The sequence below is a fragment of the Rattus norvegicus genome, chromosome 1 (assembly GCF_021556685.1).
Source record: "Rattus norvegicus strain SHRSP/BbbUtx chromosome 1, alternate assembly SHRSP_T2T, whole genome shotgun sequence".
NCBI lineage: Eukaryota > Metazoa > Chordata > Mammalia > Rodentia > Muridae > Rattus > Rattus norvegicus.
The window spans coordinates 35,688,355-35,713,046 of record NC_141534.1 but is presented as its reverse complement, the minus strand read 5'-3'; the positions used below and the strand labels follow the sequence as shown (position 1 = coordinate 35,713,046).

Sequence of the window (24,692 nt, the reverse complement as noted above, 5' to 3'; positions counted from 1 at the left end):
AACCGCAAATAAGAATGCTACACAGCCCATCTCCCTGGCTTTACTTGGAGCTTCTAGAACATCAAAACAAAACAACAACAAACAGTTCTGTAAAACTCTGCGTTTACCAGATAGCTGCATGAAACAAACATAAATTGGGTCCCATTTCTGCAGCGTGAAGTAACTTCCAGAGGAGTGTCATGGTTTGACTATTCTTGGTCCAGAGAGTGTCACTATATGGAAGTGTGGTCATGTTGGAATAAGTTGTCACTGTGGCTCTCCGTTTAAGACTCTCCCTCATCCTAGCTGCCGGGAAGTCAGTCTTCCACTAGCTGACTTCAGATGGAGATGTAGAACTCTGAGCTCCTCCTGCGCCATGCCTGCCTAGATGCTGCCATGCTCCCGCCTTGATACTGGACTGGACCTCTGAACCTGTAAGCAAACCCCAATTAAATGTTGGTGTACTTAAAGACTTGTCTTGGTCATGGTGTCTCTCCACAGTAATGAAACTCTAACTAAAGCAAGGAGGCTGGCATGTGTTAAATCAAAACAGCATTGGAGAAGCCCCATATACATCAAGGACCAGTATCTTGAAGCCCCCTCCCCATCTTCCATTGCCCTTTCCCCCCAGTTATTCTTTTGAAGCTATTTGATTGCTGTACCTGTGCTTTCTCAGGATTGCACAAATCTTCCATTTTCACCCTATCAGAGCTGTTCAGGTTACTTTTATATGAATGCCTGCACACCTATTGAGGCAGCCCATTCCAGATTTCATTTCATTGACATTTGGGGACAGGGTCATTCTATGGGTAGGCTGACCTCTTCGATGGAGAGCATTTATCATCGTCACCCCTGGCTTTCTGCCCACTGCATGGCAGTCACACTGGTTAGAATTACTGATATCATGATTAAGGTCTGGCCTCTGAAGTCAGTCCTCATGTGTCCCAAGCCTTTCCCCTAAACAGCTTCTCAGCCTGATTGAGATCCTACACCACCTACCTCTACAGGCGCTGAGCAGGTCAGGAGAGTGCCTACTGTGTGAGAAGTAAAACAAGGGTAGCACGAAGTAGAATCTGGCCAAGTCCACATCATACACGTACTGGCCATCATCACCTTTTCCACACTGGGGAGGCTAAGAGTGTTGCATGCAAAATGATAGACTCTCACATAGGACATTACAACAGGGAGACCTGGTCTCATCTCGGCTTCTGGGATACCGCTAAGTTCTTAGATGCACAGACTCCTTAAGGTTCCTGCATTTACTGAGCTTTGTCCATTAAAGAGATTGACGTAATACATGATAGAGCTGAGGATTAAGCAGGATCAATGAACCCTTGTCCTTGTCTTAACAGAAAACTCAGCCTTGTGTCCAAAAGGCTGTCAACTGATGTCAGATCACCAGACTGTATGCACTCCATTGAGCCCCTGTAACAACTCCACACTCATCCTCAGCAAACGTTATCAATGCCACTGCCATATTACTGCCATGCTGGCCATGAGTTCAGAGAAAGGACAAAAGAGCTACGTGAGGGGTTTTCCAATTTTTCCTCTAACTGAGATCTGTGTGCATCATCTCCATGAGAACCAATGGGCAGGAAAGGGGCAATTTTCATAGTTCTCTCAGCTCCTCCAGACAATGTTCCTGTGGGGCACTCCTTTGAAATATTAGCTTTACCACCATCAAGAAGAGACCACACTTTTAATAGCTAAATAGTATTCTATTATGTAGACGTACCATATTTTCTTTACCCATTCTTCATTTGAGGGGCATCTAGACTGTTCCTAGTTTCAGACTATTATGAATAAAGCTGCTATGAACACAGTTGAGCAAATGTCCTTGTGGTATTAGTTATATACCCAGGAGGGTATAGCTGAGTTTTAAGGTAAAAACTATTCCCAGTTTTCTGAGAAATAGCCAAATTGATTTCCAAAGTGGTTGTACAACTTTGCACTCACACCAGCAATGGAAGAATATTCCCTTTACCCAGTAAGTGGGTAAGTACCAATCCCTGACACTACTAATGATACTCTGTTATACTTGCACACAGGACTCTAGCATGCTGTCCTCTGAGAAGCTCCACACAGCAGCTGACTCAGACAGATGAAGAAACCCACAGCCAAACAATAGATGGAGATTGAGGACTCTTATGGAAGAATTTTGGACCCCAAAGGAGATAGAAATTCCATAGGAAGACCAACAGAGTCAACTAGTCTAGACCCTTAGGGCTCTCGGAGACTGAACCACCAACCAAAGAGTATACATGGGCTGGACCCAGGGTCCCTTGCACTTATATAGCAGATGTGCAGTCTTCGGGTAGATCCCAAACAAGTGGAGCCAAGGCTATCCCAAAAGCTGTTGACTGTCTGTTGCATATCCTTTTCTAGCTGGGCTGCCTTGTCTGGCCTCAGTGGGAGAGCATGCACTTAGCCCCATACCAGTGTGGGGGATATCCAGGGGGCCCTCCTCAGAGGAGAAGAGGAGGAGGGAGGGAAGAAGGATTGTGAGAGGGAGTGACATGGAGGAGGGGCAGTGAGCCAGAGGTAAAGTTAGTAAGTAAAAATAGGTTAATTAACTAAGCCACTACCCAAAGACTATACATGGACTGACCCTGGGCTCCAACCTCATAGGTAGCAATGAATAGCCTAGTAAGAGCACCAGTGGAAGGGGAAGCCCTTGGTTCTGCCAAGACTGAACCCCCAGTGAACGTGATTGTTGGGGGGAGGGTGGTAATGGGAGGAGGATGGGGAGGGGAACACCCATAGAGAAGGGGATGGGGGGGGGATTAGGGGGATGTTGGCCCGGAAACAGGGAAAGGGAATAACAATAAAAATGTAAATAAGAAATGCCCAAGTTAATAAAGATGAAAAAAATTGGTTAATTAACTAGTTAAAATAAATGGATAAATAAAATAAATTAAGTACAAAAAATAAAAATTACTAAATAAAGAGAAGGGACTATGTTGTTGTAAAGGGCAGGGTGGTACTTTCTGAAGCAGGGTAAGCTTACTGAGACACTCAGATGGCCAGTATTCAGGGAGGGGTCCACAGCTATAGTCGCTCTATTAAAGAATACTGGAGGATAAAGTCAGATGATTTAAGACAATGATTTCATCTTAAATCTTCATCCCAGCTGAATGTGTCAGGCGGCCCCTGGAGACATTTCCATTTCCTGTGTAGAAATAGAACATGAAGCACCTCTGCTATGGCGTGGGATATAAACTGACCCACAGCACAAGACGTGCCCCCTGACAGCCTTGACAACCACAGCCATGGATCCTAGCTGTGAACCTTGGATGAGCATAGTCTCTTCGGAGGAGCAGGCACAGATATGTCTGCAGAAACATGCCCTGCTAGGGGCTGGACACTCAACCCATTACATCAACTTGAGGTAACAGACCCTTTAGATGTAAATACATCGTCCAATGCTCTAAAACTAGATAAAGACAACCATAAAGTGTTTGAGGTCATGTGTAGACTTTTTTTAAAATATCAACAAAAGTTTGGAAACAAATGCCAAGGTACATGCGGACAGTTAATACCAGAATAATCCAGTCTAGATATGACAAAGTCGAGCATAGCTCCCCATCAATGAAGTCTGTCTCTCAACCACTGCCTATTTTCCTAGTGGGGAGACACCATGCTGGGAAGACAGTCCTACCAATCTCCATGGTCCAGCAGGCAAGGCCAACAGTAAAGAGAGCTGCTAGGAAGTGGGGTGGGGGGTACAGAAAAGTTAGGGAGAATGTCAGAGGTGACAGGTGAGGTGTCATTCATCATCGATACAGGAAGCTGTTCTCTGAAGGACACTCTAACAGATGGGAACAATCCTTCCTGATTAGATCACAAGCTACCAATAAAGCCAAGGTGTCTAAGAAATAGGTTTGACGCTGCCAATGCCCCCATACTGTAAGTTCCAGTTAAGAACTTGTGTGTGCTACATAAGAATGCGTGAACTAAAGATCTGAAAGGAAATAAATGGCAATTCTAGTCACCAACAGATGACAACACTGCACATATAAATAAACTGAAACTCTTAGGCAAAGAAACAGTACTAAGTCTGCTAAGACTGCTGTTAGAAAAACAAAAGAGAAAAAAGGAATCTTATCAACATTAAAAATCAGGTAAAATAACTTTTTAAAGTTTCATTCACCCATTTTATTTTACTGGTAATAATTTTATTATTTCTTTTGTTTTTGAGATTATAATATAAACACATCATTCCCACCTTCCCTTCCTCCAAACCCTCCCATATTCCATATTTGCCTCCTTTTTCAAATTCATAGCTTCTCTTTTCACTAATTTCTGATGCATGCATGCATACACACACACACACACACACACACACACACACATACACACACACACTCCTAAATATAACCTGCTCGGCCTATACAATGCTACCTATATGTATGTTATAAGTTAGGCAAGGACAACAATAGATATGGCAACACAGGCAGGAGAAAAAGTAATTTCAAAATTCCATTCATAAGACAACAACAAAAATTTTAGGGGCTTTTTCTCCACATCTCAACAGCACATACTGTCACTTGAGTTTCTGATCTTAGCCATTCTGACTGATGCAGAATGTGGAGAAAGGGGAATACCCTTCCATTGCTGGTGGGATTGCAAGCTAGTACAACCACTCTGGAAATGAATCTGGTGATTTCTCAGAGAATTGGAAATAGTTCTACCTGAAGACCCAGCTATGCCCCTGGGCATATACCCAAAAGTTCCACAAGTTCATGTGCTCCGTTATGCTTATAGCAGCTTTATTCATAATAGCTACAAACTGGAAACAACCCAGATGTCCCTCAACCAAAGAATGGATACAGAAAATGTGGTCCAGTTATGAGATAGAACACTCTTCAGTTGTTAAAAACAAAGTCGTGATGATTTTTTCAGGCAAAGGGATGGAACTTGGAAATATTCTGAGTGAGGTAACTCAGATCCCAAAGGATATATATTCATGGATAAGTGGATATTAGCCATGATGTACAGGTACTCATGATACACTCCACGGACCCAACAAAGTTAAACAAGAAGGAAGGCCTAAGCAAGGATGCTTGAAGCTCCCTTAGAAGGAGGAATAAAATAGTCATAGGAGGCAGAGGGAGGGAGGGAACTGGATGGGAGAAGAGATGGGGAGGCAAGTGGTGGTGGAGGAGGGTCATCAGGATCAGGTGTGGAGAGAGACAGGAGAGAGGACCAGAGGGCCAGAAGAATGAATGGAAATCTATAGATTCAGGGGTCAGGTAGGGGATGAGGGAAGTCCTAGAGACCAGGGATAGAAGAGGAGTCATGTGGGTGACCTTAGCAGAGATGCCTAACAGTGCAGACGTGGAACCTGAAGAGAACACCTCCTGTAGCCAGGCAGGACCCCCAGTGGAGGGATAAGGATACAGGGAACTGCAGAGACTTGGTGCTCCAGCATGGGATGATACCCAGGGAACCACTACTCTTTCAGAGGAGATGGGGAGGGGAGATAAGGGAAGGGACTCTGTGGACATGTGATGTTGGGAGGGGGAGGCATCTGAGATGTAAATAAATAAATAAATAAATAAATAAATAAATAAATAAATAATAACCTTTAGGAGCCTAGGAATAAATCCAGGAAAATCTGCTAGTTCTATAAAGTAGTAAAAGTCTTAGACATAAATGATCTTCAGACTTTATAGGAAACATTCTGCTGCCTCAGATGGGGAAGAGATCTACAGGGAAGTCTGAAATCTCTAGGTATTCTTTTATTAATTCAATGTTCTCGTTCTCTCTCTCTCTCTCTCTCTCTCTCTCTCTCTCTCTTGTTCTAGATACTTGAGCTTTAACTCATGCAAAGCAAAATGTCAATAATTCAAAAAACTGTAACTCCACAAACCAACTGGTTTTCCATTGAATATGACAAACTGATTTGCATGGAAATGTAATGCTTTGAGCTAGGAGGGGACATTGGCCTTCCAGAAAGGACACTAGGAAGTATCAACCTTGGGGCTCCATCAGCCTCTGATGCAGTTGGTCCTCTCTGTTCTCCTCAACCCAAAGCTTCTCTGCTTTGTTTCTAGAATCTTCTACTACCTGTGAAGAGCCTCAGGCTACGGAATCAATCTCAATCAATCTCTCTCTCTCTCTCTCTCCCCCCCCCCACCTCCCTCTCCTCCTCCCCACCCCACCCTCATGTTTTATTTATAAAAACTAAGCTGGCACCTTGACTAACTATCCTCAATCCACACCTATTACCTACACGATGCATCATTCAACCAAGCCATCAAATAGTTGCTGAGAGGAGCCACTCACCATTCGCACAGCAGAAGTGCTGAGTAATATCTCTGGCTAGACCATACTGTTAAGACATGACATCACCCAGACACAGGCAGATTCTAAGTCAAGAGCCCGAGCAGGAGTGAAAATGGGGGTTAGTTTGTAACAGGAATAGGAAGCAAGCTTACTCACAGGATGTGATCATGTTGGTACAAAAGCAGGGTTGCGGGAATTGTCTTTCCAAAGCAAGTGAGTATAAATGAGAAGGAATTTATATGTTAAGCAGTCTGGAAAAGTCAGAGCACACTAATCAATGGGGGTAAACTCCAGACTGCACCAAACAGAGGCAGCACTCCCCAAACAAAGGACCAGAGACCAGACCAACCCACCCCACTGCCAGCAGAACTGATGAATTCCAATAGACACTGTATGAGCCCTGCTACCAACCACCTCCACAATAGATATTTCAAAGGACTTTCTTCTTTGTGCCTGGATTATTTCATTTTCAACTGGACAGGAAGAATGAGATTTAGTGATTTCATTGCTCAGTATGCTGACTTCAGTCAATAATAATAGATTAGATATTTCAAAATTGCTAAAAAGAGACAGGTGCTATGGTCCATGCTTTTAATCACAAAACTTGAAGTCAAGGGCAGAGGACCATGAGAATCTAAGTCTACCCTGGCCCATGTGGTGAGTTCTAGGCCAGCCATGGCTACATAGTAAGACTCCATCTCTCTCTTGTTTAAAGATTTATTTATTTTATGCATATGAGTACACTGTAGCTATCTTCAGACACACCAGAGGAGGGCATCAGATCTTATTACAGATGGTTGTGAGCCACCATGTGGTTGCTGGGAATTGAACTCAGGACCTCTGGAATAGCAGTCAGTGCTCTTAACTACTGAGCCATCTCTTCAGCCCAAAACTCTAGTTCAAAAAAGTCTGCTCATCATATCTCACTTCAAAAAGGATAATCCAGTCAGGTGTTGATATGCTAATTGGATATACTAATTACCTTGACTTTTATCACCATACAGATTACATCAGTGTCACATTACGATCCATAATATACAGTCATTATTTGTCAATTAAAATATAAAAATATTTTTAAATCTTCATGTCTTTCATTTAGTCAAGTCTAGAATGAAGTCTACATAATCAAGTAAGGCTTGAATTAAGGCCCAGAGACAGAATCCACAAAGGTGTGTGATTTTTTTTTACCTGGTCCCAGGCAGACACAGTCCCTCCGAAGCACATGAACAGGTATCCCATGGCAACCAGACATATCCAAATCACCAGCGAAAACACACGGAGTAGCTTCTTGAACACAGACTCTATGCAGACAAGAATGAATATGGCAAAGAAAATGGCCAGGGCAGTGGGAACCGTTATTAAAAATGCCACATGGTCTTCCACCTCCTGTGGAGAGAAACAGAAACAGAAGATGCAGTTGGAGGCAGAATGGCAAGGACTTATTAGAAAACAGTCCCAGAGTCAATCAACATCAAACGTGGGGGGCTGAAAACTGTTTCCAAAGTAGAACGATTTAAAGTTTTAAAAGAAATTCCAAGTTCTAAAATTGAATGACCATGTCTTTTTCTGAGTAGATCATGCAATGCTGGCTATTTAAACTAGCAGAATAGCCAGTTCCAGAAAACTGTTATGGTTTTCCAGAGAAATGAAGAAGTAGATTTCATAACAGAATCAACTTCAAGAAAAGTGAGTGGAGGCACGCACGATCCCGTCAACACCAAGGGACAATAAGACCAGTCAAGGAATGTCCCTGTCTGGATTAGAGGACCATACATACTGTGCTCACCAGCAACTAAGTCACCAAATGGACTTGAAATGTTTTACTTTTTTTTTTTTTTAAAGAAGAACCACACTTGAATTACTTCCATGTCCACAGTGATTTGCTTTTATTTTAATGCATGACAATTATTATTTTAAAAGGATCATGGGTTAATAGGGAAGGAACAGAAAGTGCTAAATATAGAAATCTGAGTACGGGAAGAATGTAAGAGAATGCCCCAGATCCTTTCCCCCCACCTCTCTGGTGCCACTACTTGTAAAGGAAATGGGCATTTATTTATTATTAGCCTCTTAGTGGTGCCCTTTTCTAAATTAATTTTCATATGCTAATACTTATCCTCTCTCTCTCTCTCTCTCTCTCTCTCTCTCTCTCTCTCACACACACACACACACACACACACACACACACACACACACACACACTTCAATTATATACAACACCAGAGTCGTGCCATAACCACCTTATTGCCTTTGATTATACCAGAAAGGATTGAAATTGCAATCCTGGTAGCTGGCTGTGTCCGGGGATGGAAGGGGACAGAACATAAAACAAATGTCTTTAATCCTCACCCAAACATCTACAGTCACTAACACATGAATTGTAGGCATGTTAATCCCCACGTTGCCAAGACCATAAGAACTCCACTGAAATTTTAAGAAGGTAGAGAGAGCAGTAAACTAAGGCTTCCGACAGCCAGAGGACACCTATGGTGATCTGGGGCACACAGCTGCTCTCTCCCACTAACAGCCTCACACTGGAGACATCCAAATCCCAAGCAACTAACCACAGGGCAGAACAGAGCAGCCAAACCCTGCATGGAGTCCAAGCAGCACTGAGCCCTAGACGCCTTCCGGCTGACTCCATTTCCCGAACTCTCAGCTACATGTGTGCTAAATGGGACGTGTAGGAAGGTAGTAAGACAAGATGAACGGGACAAATATGCGGCGCCTGGTGGCACTTCCATGTCTAAACACTGACATGTTTAGATGTCTTTGATTCTTGTATGAGTCCTTGAGGCAGGCCACATGCCAGTGCCTCTGAAAACTGAGAAAGTGGAGGAGCTGAAAAATGACCAAAAAAGCAGGACTCTAGGCCAAGGAGCCACTGCTGTTATGTGCCACGCGGGCCCAGCCCTCTGCTTGAAGCAGACAGAAGTTTAAAAAAGCCAGGGGTGTCTTTGCACAGTCCAGAAGAACCAGTGTTTCAAGGGCTAATGAAAACTAGCGAATTTTACTCTCTATTTACTCTCTCGATCCACTTACCTCTTTACCCATCATCAGGACTCTGATGGCTAAGAGTTGCCCTCTTAGCCCAGACACCATGATAGTCCTTGCAAAGGGGGCATGGGCAAGCCCTAGGCTATGAGAGCCCAACACGCACAATGCTAGTAGCCAACATAGTACCTGCAGCAGTGTCTGAAGGTAACCTGCTGGGGACTATGATTGCTCATACAAGGGGCCATGAAAACTGACTTCCTATTAACCCTGTCACAGTGAGCAGAACGGAGTTGAGAACGAGCAACCAGCGATAGCCAAAATAGCCACAAGACTAGTTGTCTAGAAGAGGTTTTCATTTGTTTCATTTAATTAAGTTAAGAGACAGTATTCAACTTTACCAGCTTTTACATGCATAACTGCAAAACAAAGGCCAGGAGCTGTAGGAACAGGAAGACAGAGAGACGCTCCTTCAGAAGAGGGGTCCACAGGAGCCTGCCCATTGCATTCTTCTGAGGAGTCCTCTGCAAAGATGACTAAGATCTGTTCTCTTACTTGGCTCTGAAATTATGCTATTTGTGGTTTAAGTATTAAGTCTCTATTCTTTTGTTTTTTAATGTCTGATCACTAGCTGTAACTTGCATTTGGTGGCATTTCCATTAGTCACTGTGGCATAGTGGCTGGTTTGCACAATCCTTAAGCTCCCCACAAAATATTTTAATTTCTTTTAAATTTATTAAAAATTGTATTTTTTTCATTTTTATTAGTTCTCCAAGAACACTGTACAATGCATATTCACCCACACCCCGACTTGTGCCAGTGCTATCCCCACTTCCCTACCCACCCAACTCTGCCTGCAGTTTTTTTTTTTTTTTTTTTTTGGTTCTTTTTTTTTTCGGAGCTGGGGACCGAACCCAGGGCCTTGCGCTTCCTAGGTAAGCGCTCTACCACTGAGCTAAATCCCCAGCCCCCTGCAGTTTTTTTTATCCATCAAGTTCGGTTTATTCTGGACCCATCCTACTGGATGTGTGGCCTTCACTGGAGGGAGGTCAACCCAGCAGGGGGCCACGCCCTTAAAGAAAACTGACTCCTTCTCCCAGTTGCTGTCAACTGCCAAATAGCTCCTTAGCTAGTTAATACCCACCTCTTCATGCTAGAACTCTGTATGGCCTGAGTCCATGCAGGCTTAAGCCACAGTGCTGTCCTGGTGGTTGGTTGGGTACATTCTTACTCACTAGGTGGGTGACTTTACCAAAAACATTATGCACACTAGCAGAGCAGCAACAACTTTGCACAGCAAGACCTTCCTGGTAGCCAGCCAAGGCCCCACATGGCCAGGGGCTCAGAATAGTCAGCTGCTTCTCATGAGGCTAGACCCAGCTCTTGCCCAACCCTGGATCTACTGGAAAACAGGAAGAGGACAGTGTCCACTTATTCTGCATCTGCTGATGAACTCCAGCTCTGAGTGGGATTTAATGGAGACTTCTCCACAAAATAGAACCTTTTATACAGTGTCAGGAAAAACAGAGATGGGCATTCATCAGAGTTTGTAAGAACCTGTAAACTGCATTCTTCCCCAGGTCTTGCCAGGTGCATCACATATTTTTCTTAAGGCTAAGTAAATGAGATCAAGGCATTCTCTCAGACTTGAATGACACCATCCTCTTCCTTTTCCACACCGTCCCAAATGGTTGATAAGAAAGCCATGGACTTACCCCATGGCCATACCCCATGGCCATGTGTTAAGCAAGATGAAATTATAAAACTCCACATAGAGAACCAGTCACTACTGGTGATAAAAGCATAGAAACATCATCAACCTGAATTATTTTTATTTTCACTACCCTCTCCTCCCTCAGTGGGGAAAAAAGGTTAACATGCATTGCAAAGAAAATAAAATGTAGCGAATGAAATGCCTTTTGTTGTGCCGAAATGCCTTGGGAAAGGCAGATATAATGCACAGAAAATGGGAAGCACTGAATGCCTTCCACAAAGGACACTTTCTGAAAGGTATTATCTGCTATAACAGTAATGGGTGCTATCGCTCCTTTTGAAAATGTTGTTCTTCGGCTTTGATGCATTTCCTGGTAACTTTGTAAGGATTCTAATTGCCAGGATGATTAAACACGCATTGCTTTTACTGGTTACATGGCCACCCCCTTGTCTCTTCCAGGCTACTCTGGCAAGCATAGGTTTATCTACACTTTCATTTTTCATGTACACTCTTTTTTTTTTCTGTTAAAAGTACTAGTTTCCACTGAGATGGTAAAGGATGCCCTAATATAAAGTAATGCCTCTCTATTAAAAGTCTTTCCCCGAAGGGCTTTGAAGTCAGCATGAAAGCAGGAATGCTTTTGCATCTTGTCCCACAGTGTAGGAGACTGAGCGCCGTGGTCAGCCTCCTTCACTGTGCCCCACTGCAGACTCTATGGCTCTGGCACTCAGCCCCACAGAGCAGCACCATGAGTGGCAGTTCTCCTGGGGTAACCTGCATTGAGCCAGGCTCCCCCTGCCTCCAGGTGTGTGTCTGGAGACTCCGAGTAGGGAATAGAAAAGAAAATCACTACCACTCCAGTGTGACCATTATAAACATGCAGAAAGCTAATACCCTCAAAGTGTATCCAGCAGACATGTACGCAGAGAAAAGTAAACCAGTCTCCTCAGAAGGGAAGGTTCCAGCACCTCCCACAAGCTATCAATGGAAGAAGCAAACAAGACCAAAACAGAGCCAAGTAAACACAAGCAGAAAGCATGGCTTGACCAAAAGACCGACAGAAGACAATATTCTTACATCTTTCCCAGTGCACACGGCATTTGGAATAATCACATACTGGGCAGGGAGTGTAGGTTGATGGTAGGGCACTTGCCCAGTCTGCAATACCCTGGGCTCAACCACTATCCCATACAAAATAATTATTTATCAGGTGACTTGCTCAAAAGTATAAAAACATTGAGGTTATCCTCCAAATCCATGTTCTTTCATAGTATAATGCAAATTAGAAATGTATACGAAGAACACATATTAAACATAGGAGGTCCTATGTGCAAGTTAACTATAAAATCACCTTTGATGGAAGAAGAAGCTGTGAACTGAATTTCAAAAGAATAGTGAAACAGTGTCAGTCTTATGGCTGCAGTAACACTGGGGGGGGGGGGGGGGGGTTGTGGTGGTGGTGCTGACTGGGAAGTGCTAAAGCCAAACGGTTTGTCCCGGTGTGGGCTTGGTCTTGCTGGTAATTGCATTGCCCACAATATCCTTAATTCTATGTTCTCTGCTACAGCCAAACTAAAGAGGAGTCTGGGAGGCAAAAAACGCATCAAGTGAGCCATCCAACGTCTTCACTGTCAGACACGCCTGTGCATGGACGATGCTGGTGCTGGGCTTTGCACTCATCTGACTGAAGGCTCTACTTGTCTCCAGCTGTGGCCGCTGGTGACAACCACTGAGCAGACATTAGCTGCACTAGCCAGGAGCCACATAGAAGCAAGAAATTCCCACTGAACCTTCTTCAGGGCTCCTCCATGCTGGCTACCCTGAAGTAAATAGTCATGCTAATCTTCATGTATTTCCTGAATGATCCAAGCTGTTGTTTTGAGAGTCCTTGTTATGACCTCATAACAACTGCTCCCCTTTCAAGAAACAGTTCATAGCCTGCTACCAGACCTGAGAAGAAAATGAATATTCACCAGAGGTGACACAGTCACCATGCAATCTAAAATGCCCAGTGCTAGGAATATTGTCTGTCACACAGACAATCCTATGTTGAAAACTGAATGGATAAGGGCAAGTCAGGGATAAGGTCCAACTAAAAGTGTGGAACCTGGAAGATGAAGGCTTAGGGTAAGAGCATTCGTTACACTTCCAGAGGAACTGGGTTCAAGTCCCTAAGCATCTATAACTCCAGTCCCAGAGAACCCAGCACCATTTTCTGGCCTCTCTAAGCACCAGGCAAACATGTATGGTGTAGAGACATACATGCAGGCAACACACACACACACACACACACACACACACACACACACACACACACACGACACAATTACTTCAAAGAGTATGAGGCTGTTAAACCCTTTCAATTAGAATTTTCTCTTGGTACAGTGATGGTACAGGGGGTGGTGTATTAGTGTGGCTGTTTTCTGTATGTGCAGTGTTTGCTAAAGTGTCAACAGCATGCCTTTTCAGGCTACAGATATCTAGACCAAAAGAAGTAAAACTAGATACAGGGAAATGATTCTCCAACCTTCCTTTGTGCACATGAGTTCCCTTTACTGAGTGACTCAGGATTCTGAGTTTGATGCTATCAATGGATGGGATTTGGGGAACGTGTGCTGTCCCCTTCAAGAAATATACAAAATATGGGAGACCAGGTAGGTAGTCTGCATTATTAATTAGAAATGCTTATCCCAGTAATTCACCTCTGTTGTGAATTTATCATGAAACTTGATACAATTCTCTTCTTGATAGTATGCACTTGCAACTTGCAATACCAGCACCTGAGAGGTACAGGCAAGAGTACCAGTTTACGTTCAATGCCTCAAAATGCCGGGTTACAAGCTATCATAGCAGTACAACCACTAGTTATATCACAAGCACTCAGGAGTAGAGAAACAGTGGACATATGTGTAGTTACTAATGCTTACAACACCCCTAAACTTACATAGTTCAGGGCCAAACTCAGGGAATGCTGTTGACCACAGTAGACTGGGTATGCCCACTGCAAGTAAAGCCATCAAGACAATCCACAACAGGCATGTCCACAGGCCGACCTGGTCTGGACAGTCCTTCCTTCATTGAGACAGACTTCCAAGTGACTCTAAACTGGGTCAAGATGGCAATTAAAACCAGCAGTAGAACACTTCTGTCACTACTACTACTACTACTACTACTACTACTATTACTACTACTACTGCTACTACTACTATTAATAATAATAATGCTCATCCAGTGAATATCCTAGTAAGAGCACCAGTGGAAGGGGAAGCCCTGGGTCCTGCTAAGACTGAACCCCCAGTGAACTAGATTGTTGGGGGGAGGGTGGCAATGGGGGGAGGATGGGGAGGGGAACACCCATAAGGAAGGGGAGGGGGGAGGGGGATGTTTGCCCGGAAACCGGGAAAGGGAATAACACTCGAAATGTATATAAGAAATACTCAAGTTAATAAAAAAAAAGAAAAAAATAAAATGCTAAAACATAAAAAAAAGAATTAAGCGTTTCTACAATAAGATTTCATAAAATTCTAATAGTAGCCATCAACATCCAAGTCTGTATAAAATAAGGTAAATTGTATTTGAAAAATTTCTGTAGAACAGAATGCTGTCTCTGGTCAAATCAGAATGATTTTCTGTCTGAGGCCTGATATCTCAAAAATATATATTAAAATTTAACAAAAAATAATAATGCTCATCAGTAAAAGTTGGTTTTCTACAAAAAGACAATGTGTACATGGACAATGTGTACATGTCTCTTACAGTGACACCGCTTCTCAACTTCAGATGGTTGCACCCTGAGAATCCCATCATAAATGAAAATATGGTGAGTGTAAAATATATTTAGAATAAGCTAAGGAGCTCAGCTTAGCCACAGCATCATGGGTTCTGGAGCCTGGGCTGCTCTCCTTCATGAAAACCTAAGAAAGAATGTGTTTGCTTCTGCTGGCCAGCATTGCAAGCAAGGACAGGACTACATGGTATCTTTCTAAAGCAAGAATTGAGTCTGATTCAAAGGTGCAAGCACAGTTCCCACTGACTAGATATCATTTTCACACTGTAGTGACATTGAAAGCTCTTACACTGCACTCTCATTAATATATATGTGTGTGCATTGTGAGTGCACTCATGTGTGTGTGTGATAAAGTGAAAAAAAGTGCAAGTTGAAAAGAGATGAACACAATTTAGTATGAAGCTTACACTGGGAGGGTGATGGAGCCCATGCATGGAAATAAATCAGTGGGCAGATGCAGCCTGCCCTGGATTAGTGGCTGTTTGTTTTCACATAAGTAATCCAGATGTAAACCGAGGGGGATTGTGCTCAGGAAGGGAAAATTAATCAGGCTAATCGAATGATTAATCTCACTCTGCACCTATTCCCAATTCCTAAGTACATGGCTACTATGCCTAAATTATCTGCAGTATATTTTAGGGACAGGTTAACTCTGAGGTTCACCATATGTCTGAGCTACAGTCACATGTCCTCACCCCCTTCATCTGCACTCAGCTGATCGTGAGTTTCTAATCTGCAGCTTTCATTGGCCCTACTAATACATTTGCCCAAAAGTTTCTTTCAAATGTTTACAAGAAACTATTAGCTTGAAATATTAAAATGCTGTATCTTATTCCTTTAAAATAACAAAAGAAACTAAAACACATACTATACACGTTGGCATACATGCACTATATACAATGATTCAGTTGGGTATGAGTGCACAGGAGTGATAGCTGGTGCTGTCAAGCTCTATCTTGTAGCTGCAATAGCAAACCGTGATATATATGAAGAATGCAAAAGGGAAGCATCCACTAACTTCTCTACCAAGTAGAGTCTTTAGGAGGCAGAAGCAGGCATATCTCTGTGAGTTCAAGGACAGTTAGTCTACAGGTACATATATATATATGAATATGACACCCAGAGCTACATGGCAAGAGCCTGCTTCAACAAAAAGAACAAACAACAGACCTTTGATATTGGCAGTGCTGGACTGGACATGACTTACTCTCACAATTCTCTTAGACACAATGACCTTTGTGAAAACTGCCAGAACTAAATTAGTCTTTAAAATTAGTCTTTATTATATTGTATAGTATTCCTTCATATTTCAACTCTATTATAGTATTCATTCCATATAGCTCAATGTTCATAATAATTTTAATCACTAGTTTAGGTTGAAATTTAATTTGTCTTAAGAATCTTTAATAATCATGATTCCTCTGTGTGTGCGCATCTGTGTGTGCATGCCTGTGTATCTGTGTATATTTGTGTCTTTGTTCTATGTGTGTATGCATATATCTGTATGTCTATGCCAGTGTATGTATGTGTCTGTATGTCTATGCCTGTGTGCATGTGTCTGTCTCCCTGTATGTTGTGTGTGTTTGCCTGTGTGTCTCTGTGTATGCATGTGTCTGTGTGTCTATATGTGCATGTGTATCTGTATGTCTATGGCTGTGTGTGTGTGTATCTGTGTGTGTGTCCTGTCTCTCTTTTCCTGCCTTTTTTCTCCTCTCTTTTGTGTATTACTTCTCCTTTCCCTTCCAACAGCGTGACCTAGAGTTCTGGTGAGTCTGTAACCAGCTGCCCAGTTGGTTCGTGGTGGTTTCCAGGTTGATATCTCTTCCTGTGTCCACTGCTCTCATCTAAGTCTGGCTTCTCTAGACAGAAGTGTGCACCAAAGTAAGAGAGAGGGGACAAGGGAAAGAGATGGAGGGTCTAGGGAGGGAGGCATGAAAGGAATTATTTGTAACACTGCCAAAAGGCTGGACCCAGGCAGTCCTTTTCCTGGTCTCCCCTTACCCTTCGATGGGCTTTTGTTGTATCCTTACACAAAGAGGGTATTGAACCAGCACAGGACTAATTTTGTCAAAAGAAACAAACACACAAAGTGACTCAATAACTCTTTTCTTTCTCCCAAGCCACCTGGGATTTGCAAACCAGGTATGTGTGTATATTTCTTAGTCTAATACCATTTATCAACGGGTAAACATTCTTTTACTACTCTTGGTAATTTTACTTAAAATTTCTCAAAGGGAACAGCATTGAGAAGTATCAAAGACAATATAAATCAAGTTGGCAAGAACTTTTATGTTGGGGAATGTTAAACTTTTGTCAAAATGTGACTTGTAAGTAAGCTATCCACACTTTTTCCTGTCCCTCCTTTAAAACTAAATCAGTAATAATTATATTATTACTTATTGAACACTAATAATGAATAAATAAATGAACACATTTATCATATAAATAGAAACACATCACTAGTCTTTCACATCCAGGATTTTAAAATTCCAGTATTCATTTTATTTTCATCCTGAAGTATGTCTGTCAATACATGAAGATCCTTCTGTGGTATAAAGACAATAATGACAAGGAATATTACATGTCTCTTCTTATCCTAAGTACTTAGGAGATATATCATCGTTAACTCACAACCAAGACCCATTTACATGGTTCTGCTATTCATTTTACTTCATGGAAGTAATTGAGGAAAGAAGAGATGATTTAACTCTGTAGGGTTGTCTTCTAAGGGGTGGATGAAACTGAGGGCTGGATCCAGATAGATCAACAATGCTACGATTCTCAGTGGCTGTATGTGGTGCTGCTACCTGATCAGCACTGTGTCCAACATTGAGGTCAGTGACTTCCTTTTTGATTGCACTCACAATGAATTGAGAGAAAACTCACCTACTGATGGATCTATCTAAACTTTCCCAGCAAGACAAGGATTAAACTTCCTTGTGCAATTCACAAGCATTTAAAATATGAAGCAGACATCAATAATGGTTGGGTATTTAAGGGCTCAACTCTCCAGGAACTTGAATGTGAATACCCAACAGAGGAAGGAACAGGGACCACAAGTATACATGGTCTTAGTTGAGTTGCCCAGAAGGACTAGCTATCCCACAGAAGTAAATTGAAGAGAGATGACTTTAATGTGTTGACCTGAGACACTTGCAGGTGCACCACTGGGGACAGTATCAACACAGTGTCAGCCTCAGCATAGGCTAAGAAGATATTCAGTGACTTAAGAAAGGAGGCAAGTTAAGTGACTGCCTCAATGACAACAAACTTTCTAATTAACTAGTACCCCAGTGCACTCTGCCTCAACATATGCCAAAACAATTACAGATCAAGTATGTTACTGTCCTAAGGACCAATACCCACACTGGGAACTGCAGTATCTCACCTCTAACTGCTGCTGCTTTTCAATAGAATCCATGGCGTTAAAATATCAGTAAAAAACTGCAGCTCAAAGGAGTGGCTCAAAGGAGGACCTTCTTAGACAACAGGAATGCTGCAGCTGGAGTCTCTGTTCAATGGGGCAAATTCTAGGAGTAGTTAGTATACTGAAATTGACAGATGCCACCATTTCAGTGAGCAAGCTGAAGAAGTATCTCTGTCCATCCTTCATTACAGAAAGAGGGGTATGAGATGCAACTATTACAGAGTGAAGTCTGAGCCCCTTCACAGCACGAGGGATTCCCAGAAGAGAACTATGGAAGTCAGGGATGGAAAATCTTCAGACCTGCAATGTTCCTCACAGCACCATTTGAGGGAAAGCTTAGTGCCCATGGATCTTGTCCTACATCTACAGCTACATGACCTAGAAAAAAAATTAGTTTGGCCCTCTGGGTATAAGTTTGTGCATGTGTTGAATGAGTTCCTCTCAATTCTACTACTAGTTGGCTATGGGACAATGACATGCATCTCCAGGGGACCTTGTGATATTAAATGCTCCCAGAGATGCTTCTTAGCCATTTGGATCATCTATTTCAGAGGCAATGTCATCTGACAAACCCATGTGGTAACAGTCTACCTAAGGTCACAGATATCAGAGCACAGAAAGGAAGAAAGTCAAAACTCCAAGTTCTTAAGCATTTTACACTCCTACCATTTCACTTCATATTTCCTAGACAGGTTCTTACGTAGCTCAGGCTAGCTTCAAACTTCAAAACATGTCTGAAGATTGCCTTGAACTCTGATCTTCTGGAGCACTGGGATTGTAGGTGTGTACCACAAAGCCTTCTTCTCTACTGTCATTTTTTAAACAAGGTCATATCCATGGAAAGCTTGTAATTTCAAGTTTTACCTGGATAGTTCTTTATATTACAACCACCATTCCTGTACAAATTTAGAGTTTTTCCTTGGCCTCTGTGGAGACTACAGGTAAAATGTAAGTGGGATGACTTAGTGACTGGCTGGCTGCAAATTACAAACACCTGCAGAGAAAACACTGCCTCTATGCACAGAAATGCTTGAAAGGGTGGATCTTGAGCCACCTCTGCTCTGGTTCTTAGGGAAATGCTCTGTACCCTTTTACTCCTATAATTCTGAAACTACAAAAAGCACACACTTAATCCCCAGTTCCTTAGAGAGGAGGGGCATGTCTCCATCATCCCAGACTCCAGCCTTCTCAGAAGTGGGTGATTCGCCTACCAACAGCAGGTGCTGAAAGACTGGATCAATCAAGACAGACTCCCTCTACAAATGCTGTTTACGTCTTTGTTTTGAAAGATAAGATTTCTTTGCAGTAAATACACAAAAGAAATTGATATATTAGGACTTAGGGGGATCAATGGGTAGTGAAAAGTGCTTGCAATCTACTGGTTGCAAAGGCTAGCTTGCTGTACCACTGTAAACAAGGGTAGGGCATGTTCTCAGCTGCACATATTGCATATTTACAGTTAATAAAAGTATATATTCTTACTCCAGGATATGTTACAAGACCTATTTTATTAAAATGTCTGATTACTTTAAATTTATGGGACTATAACATTTCCATTCAAATAGTGACTACTCCCAATCATAAATTTTAGTCAAAACAAACATGTCCAGAGCCACCTGGTATTTTGACAAACAAAATTTATGTCAACCTTTCCTAACAATGAAGGCAATTTTTGAGAAAAGCTGGCAGATTTCAAACATAATAAATGAGAGGATTTTTGTTCTGAAAGGAGGTTTTCATGCATTCAGTAATGAAAGCCAGCTCTAAAAATCAAAGTGACATCATAATATTTACAACGTAGTTTGGTCTCATTAGGTCTAAATTTTCTCTCTGAGGATCACCTTGACTACCATCCATGAGGTACTTGGTAGGCACTCAGTAAACCAATGTCAAAAAAATCATAAATCAGCTTTTTATCAAAACTTTCCATAGCAAGCAAAGAATGTTTACACTATCAATAGAATGTAGTTATACAAGCTATCCCAAGAGTTGCTGTTTTATTTAAGTCACCTTAGGATAATTCTTAGCAAGAATGACATTAACCTTATTTTTAGACTTTTAGATGGAAAACAAGCAATTCTTCAAGATTTTTACAAGATAATGGAAATACATCAACGATCCATCACGTTATCGTCAGTATGAAAGAAGCCTAGATGGACCACAGACTGAAATCAAGTGATAGAAAATTTTAAGAGTCAGTTAAGACAATACTAAAGCAAAAGACAAGTTGCTATTTTCCCTCTTTATTTACTTTCATTTATACCTTGAGACCAGGTTTCCTATAGCTCAGACTAACCTGGGACTCACAGTGCACTGAGAAGACCTTGTATTTTCTGGTACTCTTCCTCATGTCTATAGCCCTGGGTTCCAGCAATATAACTCCATGGCTGTTGAATGTGGCGCTACGGCGAGAACAACCCAGAGCTTCCACACTGGTCAAGCCTTTCACCCACTAAGCTACGTCCCTAGTCTCCCTTTATCATTTTGAATATAAATCCAAAACCAACTCACAGAAAGAAAGCAGAAAATTTTCTATGTACTTGGAATGCCCTGGCATCATTTTGTGACCCAGTTGTACTAGGAGACAGGATCTGTGTTTAAGAAAACTGCCACCCATTTGTTACTGTGAGAACTCATGAAGGGCAGACAGAAAGCAAAACCAGGCAAATGCATGGGAATGAAAGAAACTACCCAAGGTTTTAGGCATGAAAAAACAAAAACAAAAACCTAGATCTGTTTCACTGTTGAATCACATGAGGGCTCTGTTATTGCAGAGCCCAAGAGGCACTGGCACTTCCCTGCTCTGAGACAGACCCCTCAGTAGTCAGTGTTTGCTCAGTCTGGGTAGGACTCCCATCTCCATCCACACAAGCATGGCTCTAACTCAACCCTACCACACCTTCGCTGTTTCTACCTTAACTGTCTTTCAATAACTAGATGGGGTTTCCCTCTTTGAAAGTGGAGATGCTGCCTACAATTTTTCAAGAAACAAAAGAGAGATAAATCTTTGTGGACCTAAGGGTCATACAGTCTCTCCTCCTGTGTATTGGAGGACAGTACCCACATCTCTCAGGCCTTTCTCTCTTCACAGAACCCTAGAGCCCTAGTCCCTGCCTGAAGGTAACCTTTGGACCAGATCCAGGCATCTTCCCTGGAACTTGTCTGCAGTTTACACTGAAGACTTACATAGTGGGCATGAAGCCAGCCAGGGGCACGGAGGCAAAGAATCCATTTCATGTCATATGTGGACCTTGCTCTAGGTGACAGCCAAGTTATGGAAACACCAGCCTTGGTTACAGGGAATGAAGACAGGTGTGGAAATGAGGAGCATATTAAGAGAAAGCAATGGCCCTTAAAGTGGTGTGAGGTCCTGCACCCAGCTGAGGAGCTACTGGCTGCTGATGGCTTCTGCAAGAAGGCACAGTTTCCCATACACCAATGGATAACCCCACAGCTATGCACTCGTGGACAGCGTAATTGGACTCCAGGTTTTTGTTGTTGTTTTCTTTTGTCTTTTGGTGGTCTTGAAGAAGGCAGGGAAACAGACTCTAAAGGGGTCCAGGGAGGGGAGGGAACTCAGACGTGATTAAATACATTGCATATATGTCTATGAAGGTTTCAAAGGCTTTGTAAAAGTTATCATCCCAACATTTAAACTAAGCAAAATGTAAAAGGGACTCTCTAAGGACAAATGGGAGGAACAAAGGCAACTTAAAGAGAAGCAAGCCTTAAGTCCCTTCAGTACTCCTCCCATGCATTTCTCACCAACCCATTCAAGAGTACCTAATTCAACGTGGTTTAAGTTAGAGCGTTCTAACCTGGAAAACAAAGTAGTGTCCCTGGGGAACATGAACTTCGCACTTGTCTCCCTAGACTAATGGCACTAAAAATAGGCCATCACCTGCTCCTCTCCATTTAGGAAGGAACCAGCCAGAAGGATTTGAATTACTCACAAACAGAAACACTTAGAAGGAGCACATTTCCAAAGGACAACTGTGATGTTTTCCTGCCAGCAGTGTGAGAGTGAGGTGAGGACTTTAAAGACTGTTGGCTTGCCATGGTTCCGCCCTCCGCTCCCCCAAATCTCTCTTTTAGTTCTTTTGGTCTTATAAGTGGGGACAAGCAAGTGAGGCAGGGGTAGAGCTGCCCTCCTCTTACACCTAGGCTACCAGGATCAAAGGAGCTCCCTGCTTGGCCTGCTACAGCAGAGTGCCAGTGACGTCATGCTCTGCCACGTTGGATTATCTTTTCTTACCACATGGAACTCGATCAGAAAACAGGACTCAGGCTGGTAAGGGCACTTAGAAAACTGAGCCATGACGTAAACTTTTTTCCCCCTGACTCATAATGTGACCGCCATATGGTCCAGGGTATCTAAAACGAATTTTCAAATACCTAACAGAGTTTCTGTGCCCTTGAGGCTGCGTGAGCTGAATCTGCTCAAGACTGGTGAAAACAGGCATGTCTCTATATCCTAAGCTCAGGAAACACCGTTCAGTGGAAACATCCCACATTAGCCACTGACCAGACAACTCAGAGGCTAATTCAGACCTTGGACACAATCTATACACTCAAATCATGGTCGGGGGGCGGGGGGGGAGTTTGAACCACACTCAAGAGAAGAGAGCACTAAGAGGAAGTTACTGCCATCTACAGATTTCCTTTCAGGGCTCCAGGGAGCCAGCTCAAGATTCCTGACTGAAAATTATGAAGCAGGAAAACTGGCATCAGCTACTGGGCTGCGTTAATGCATCCAGTGATGAAAACATGCTTTGACCATCTGCAGGGAACCATGATAGACTCTAGAAAGTACACTTCTCTAGAAAGGGGAAAGCAGCGAGGGGCCCTTCCATTTTTAGCTCACTTATAGTCTCTGGAGATGAGGCATGGGCATCTGCTCAACACTCCATCACTTTCTCTCTACATGGCTAAGCACGTTAAGATTCAAAAGCCAATATGCACAGCATTATCTGGTTTTCATTTTGGCTGTCATATGAACTGCTTTGCCAAAGCAGCCTGTTTTAAGAGTTAAATAATGACCAGACCAAACTCAGAGAAGAGAGCCGGGGGCGTTCCGCGGACAGGGATGGGAGGCAGCTAGCGCGCCAAGGAAGCCGGAGGACTGCCACTGCTGTGGGCAGCGGCGCCCGGAGAAAACGCAGCTGGCCACGGGGCGCAGAGATGCTGAACCCACACACCCTGCCCGTCCACCTGGAGCACACCCTGGCAACTTTATTTTGGGCAAAGCCTTCCAAGGAAACTTTTCCTGTGTCCGCAGCTCTCACCCTAGCCAGGCTGGCCTTGGACAGGGCGCAGGGGGTGAGAAGCAGCCTGGGGCGGGACACGGTCGCCTGCACGGTCCCCTCGAAGCCACGGGGAGGCCACTCACCAGCCCGAGCGCGAAGAAGACGGCTAGCAGGGCGAGGCAGGCGCCCATGACGATGAGCAGCAGGAAGACGATGAGCGGGTGCTGCTGGCTCATGCAGTAGTAGGACTCGTAGAGCCAGTCCCGGGACCGCTGCAGCCCCTCTCCGCCTCCCGCCGCCGCTGCCGCCGCCGCCTCGGCGCGGTCCCGCAGGTAGCGGCGCCGCCGCATCGCCTCCTGCCACATCGGGGCGGCTCGCGGGGCGCCCGCCGTGCGCGCCCTGCCCGGGCAGCGCCGCTCTGCGGTCGCCTACCGCCTGCCGCCCCCGCGCCGCCGCGACCCGCCGGTGGCCCGCCCGGAGCTGTACGCAGGGGCCTCGGGCGCGGGCGGAGCTCGGAGCCCCGGGCTGGGCGCGCTGACGCGCGGGCGGGGGCCGGGGGCGGCCTCAGGGCAGCTCCCGGGCGCCGCTGCCGCCACCACTCTCGAGGGCGGGAGCCACCGGGCCCCTCGGCCCGCCTCGCCCCACCCCGCGCGCGGCGCACCGGCCTCCGCGCAGGGGCGGCGCCGGCCCGCGCCCACCACCGCCCCCCGACGGCCAGGCTGGGCTCCAGAGAAAGCTGCAGATTGGGTTCTTGCCCTCCTCCGTGCCGCAGACCACACAGTGGGCGCCCCCTCCTCTTGCTTCTGGACCCCAGCCAGGCAGATTGGGGCTCTAGCGCTGCTCTCCACTACAGCAGAAAACAGCCTGAGGGCTACCGTTGGGCTCCTCGAGTCTCTCACCTGGCTGCCAAGGTTCCCACTGCCTCTCCATGATCTCACAAGGCAGCAGTGAAAAAGGCTGCCATGCTCTAACCCCCCAACCCCTGGAGAGGGGTCCCACATCCCTGACCACTGCCCCTCTGTAGTATCCCTACTTAGAAAAATTTGGCCTCTTTTTCACTTTCTCTGCTATAATTTGACTCCCAATACAGGGCAGGAGTTAGGTCCCCGCCAGGACTTGTGGTAGTCCTCTTGAAAGAATGGCCCCCATGAACTCAATTCCACCATAACTGAAGATACCTGTGGTCCTCAGGCAGATGGCCACTCCTGTTCTCTGCCCTTTGCTCTTCACACCTTAGCAGTGAGTGCCCCGTGGACC

The 24,692-nt window shown here is 44.1% G+C and overlaps 1 protein-coding gene across 3 annotated transcripts in view; it reads right to left on the bottom strand.

The window, feature by feature from the left end:
- The window catches only part of Adcy2 (adenylate cyclase 2), a 446,582-nt gene extending 422,493 nt beyond the window's left edge, over positions 1-24,089 (bottom strand). For 2 of the 3 annotated variants that reach the window (XR_015642825.1, XM_087593668.1), the window contains exons 1-2: positions 23,579-24,036; positions 7,456-7,653 (exon numbers count right to left, since the gene is read on the bottom strand). Coding sequence is in view for 2 of the 3 variants with exons in the window: in XM_087593668.1 (XP_087449794.1) it covers positions 7,456-7,653; positions 23,579-23,800 (420 nt within the window). In the remaining variant the exon portion in view is untranslated. 3 annotated transcript variants of the gene reach the window in all.
- Positions 24,090-24,692: the final 603 nt, after the last annotated feature.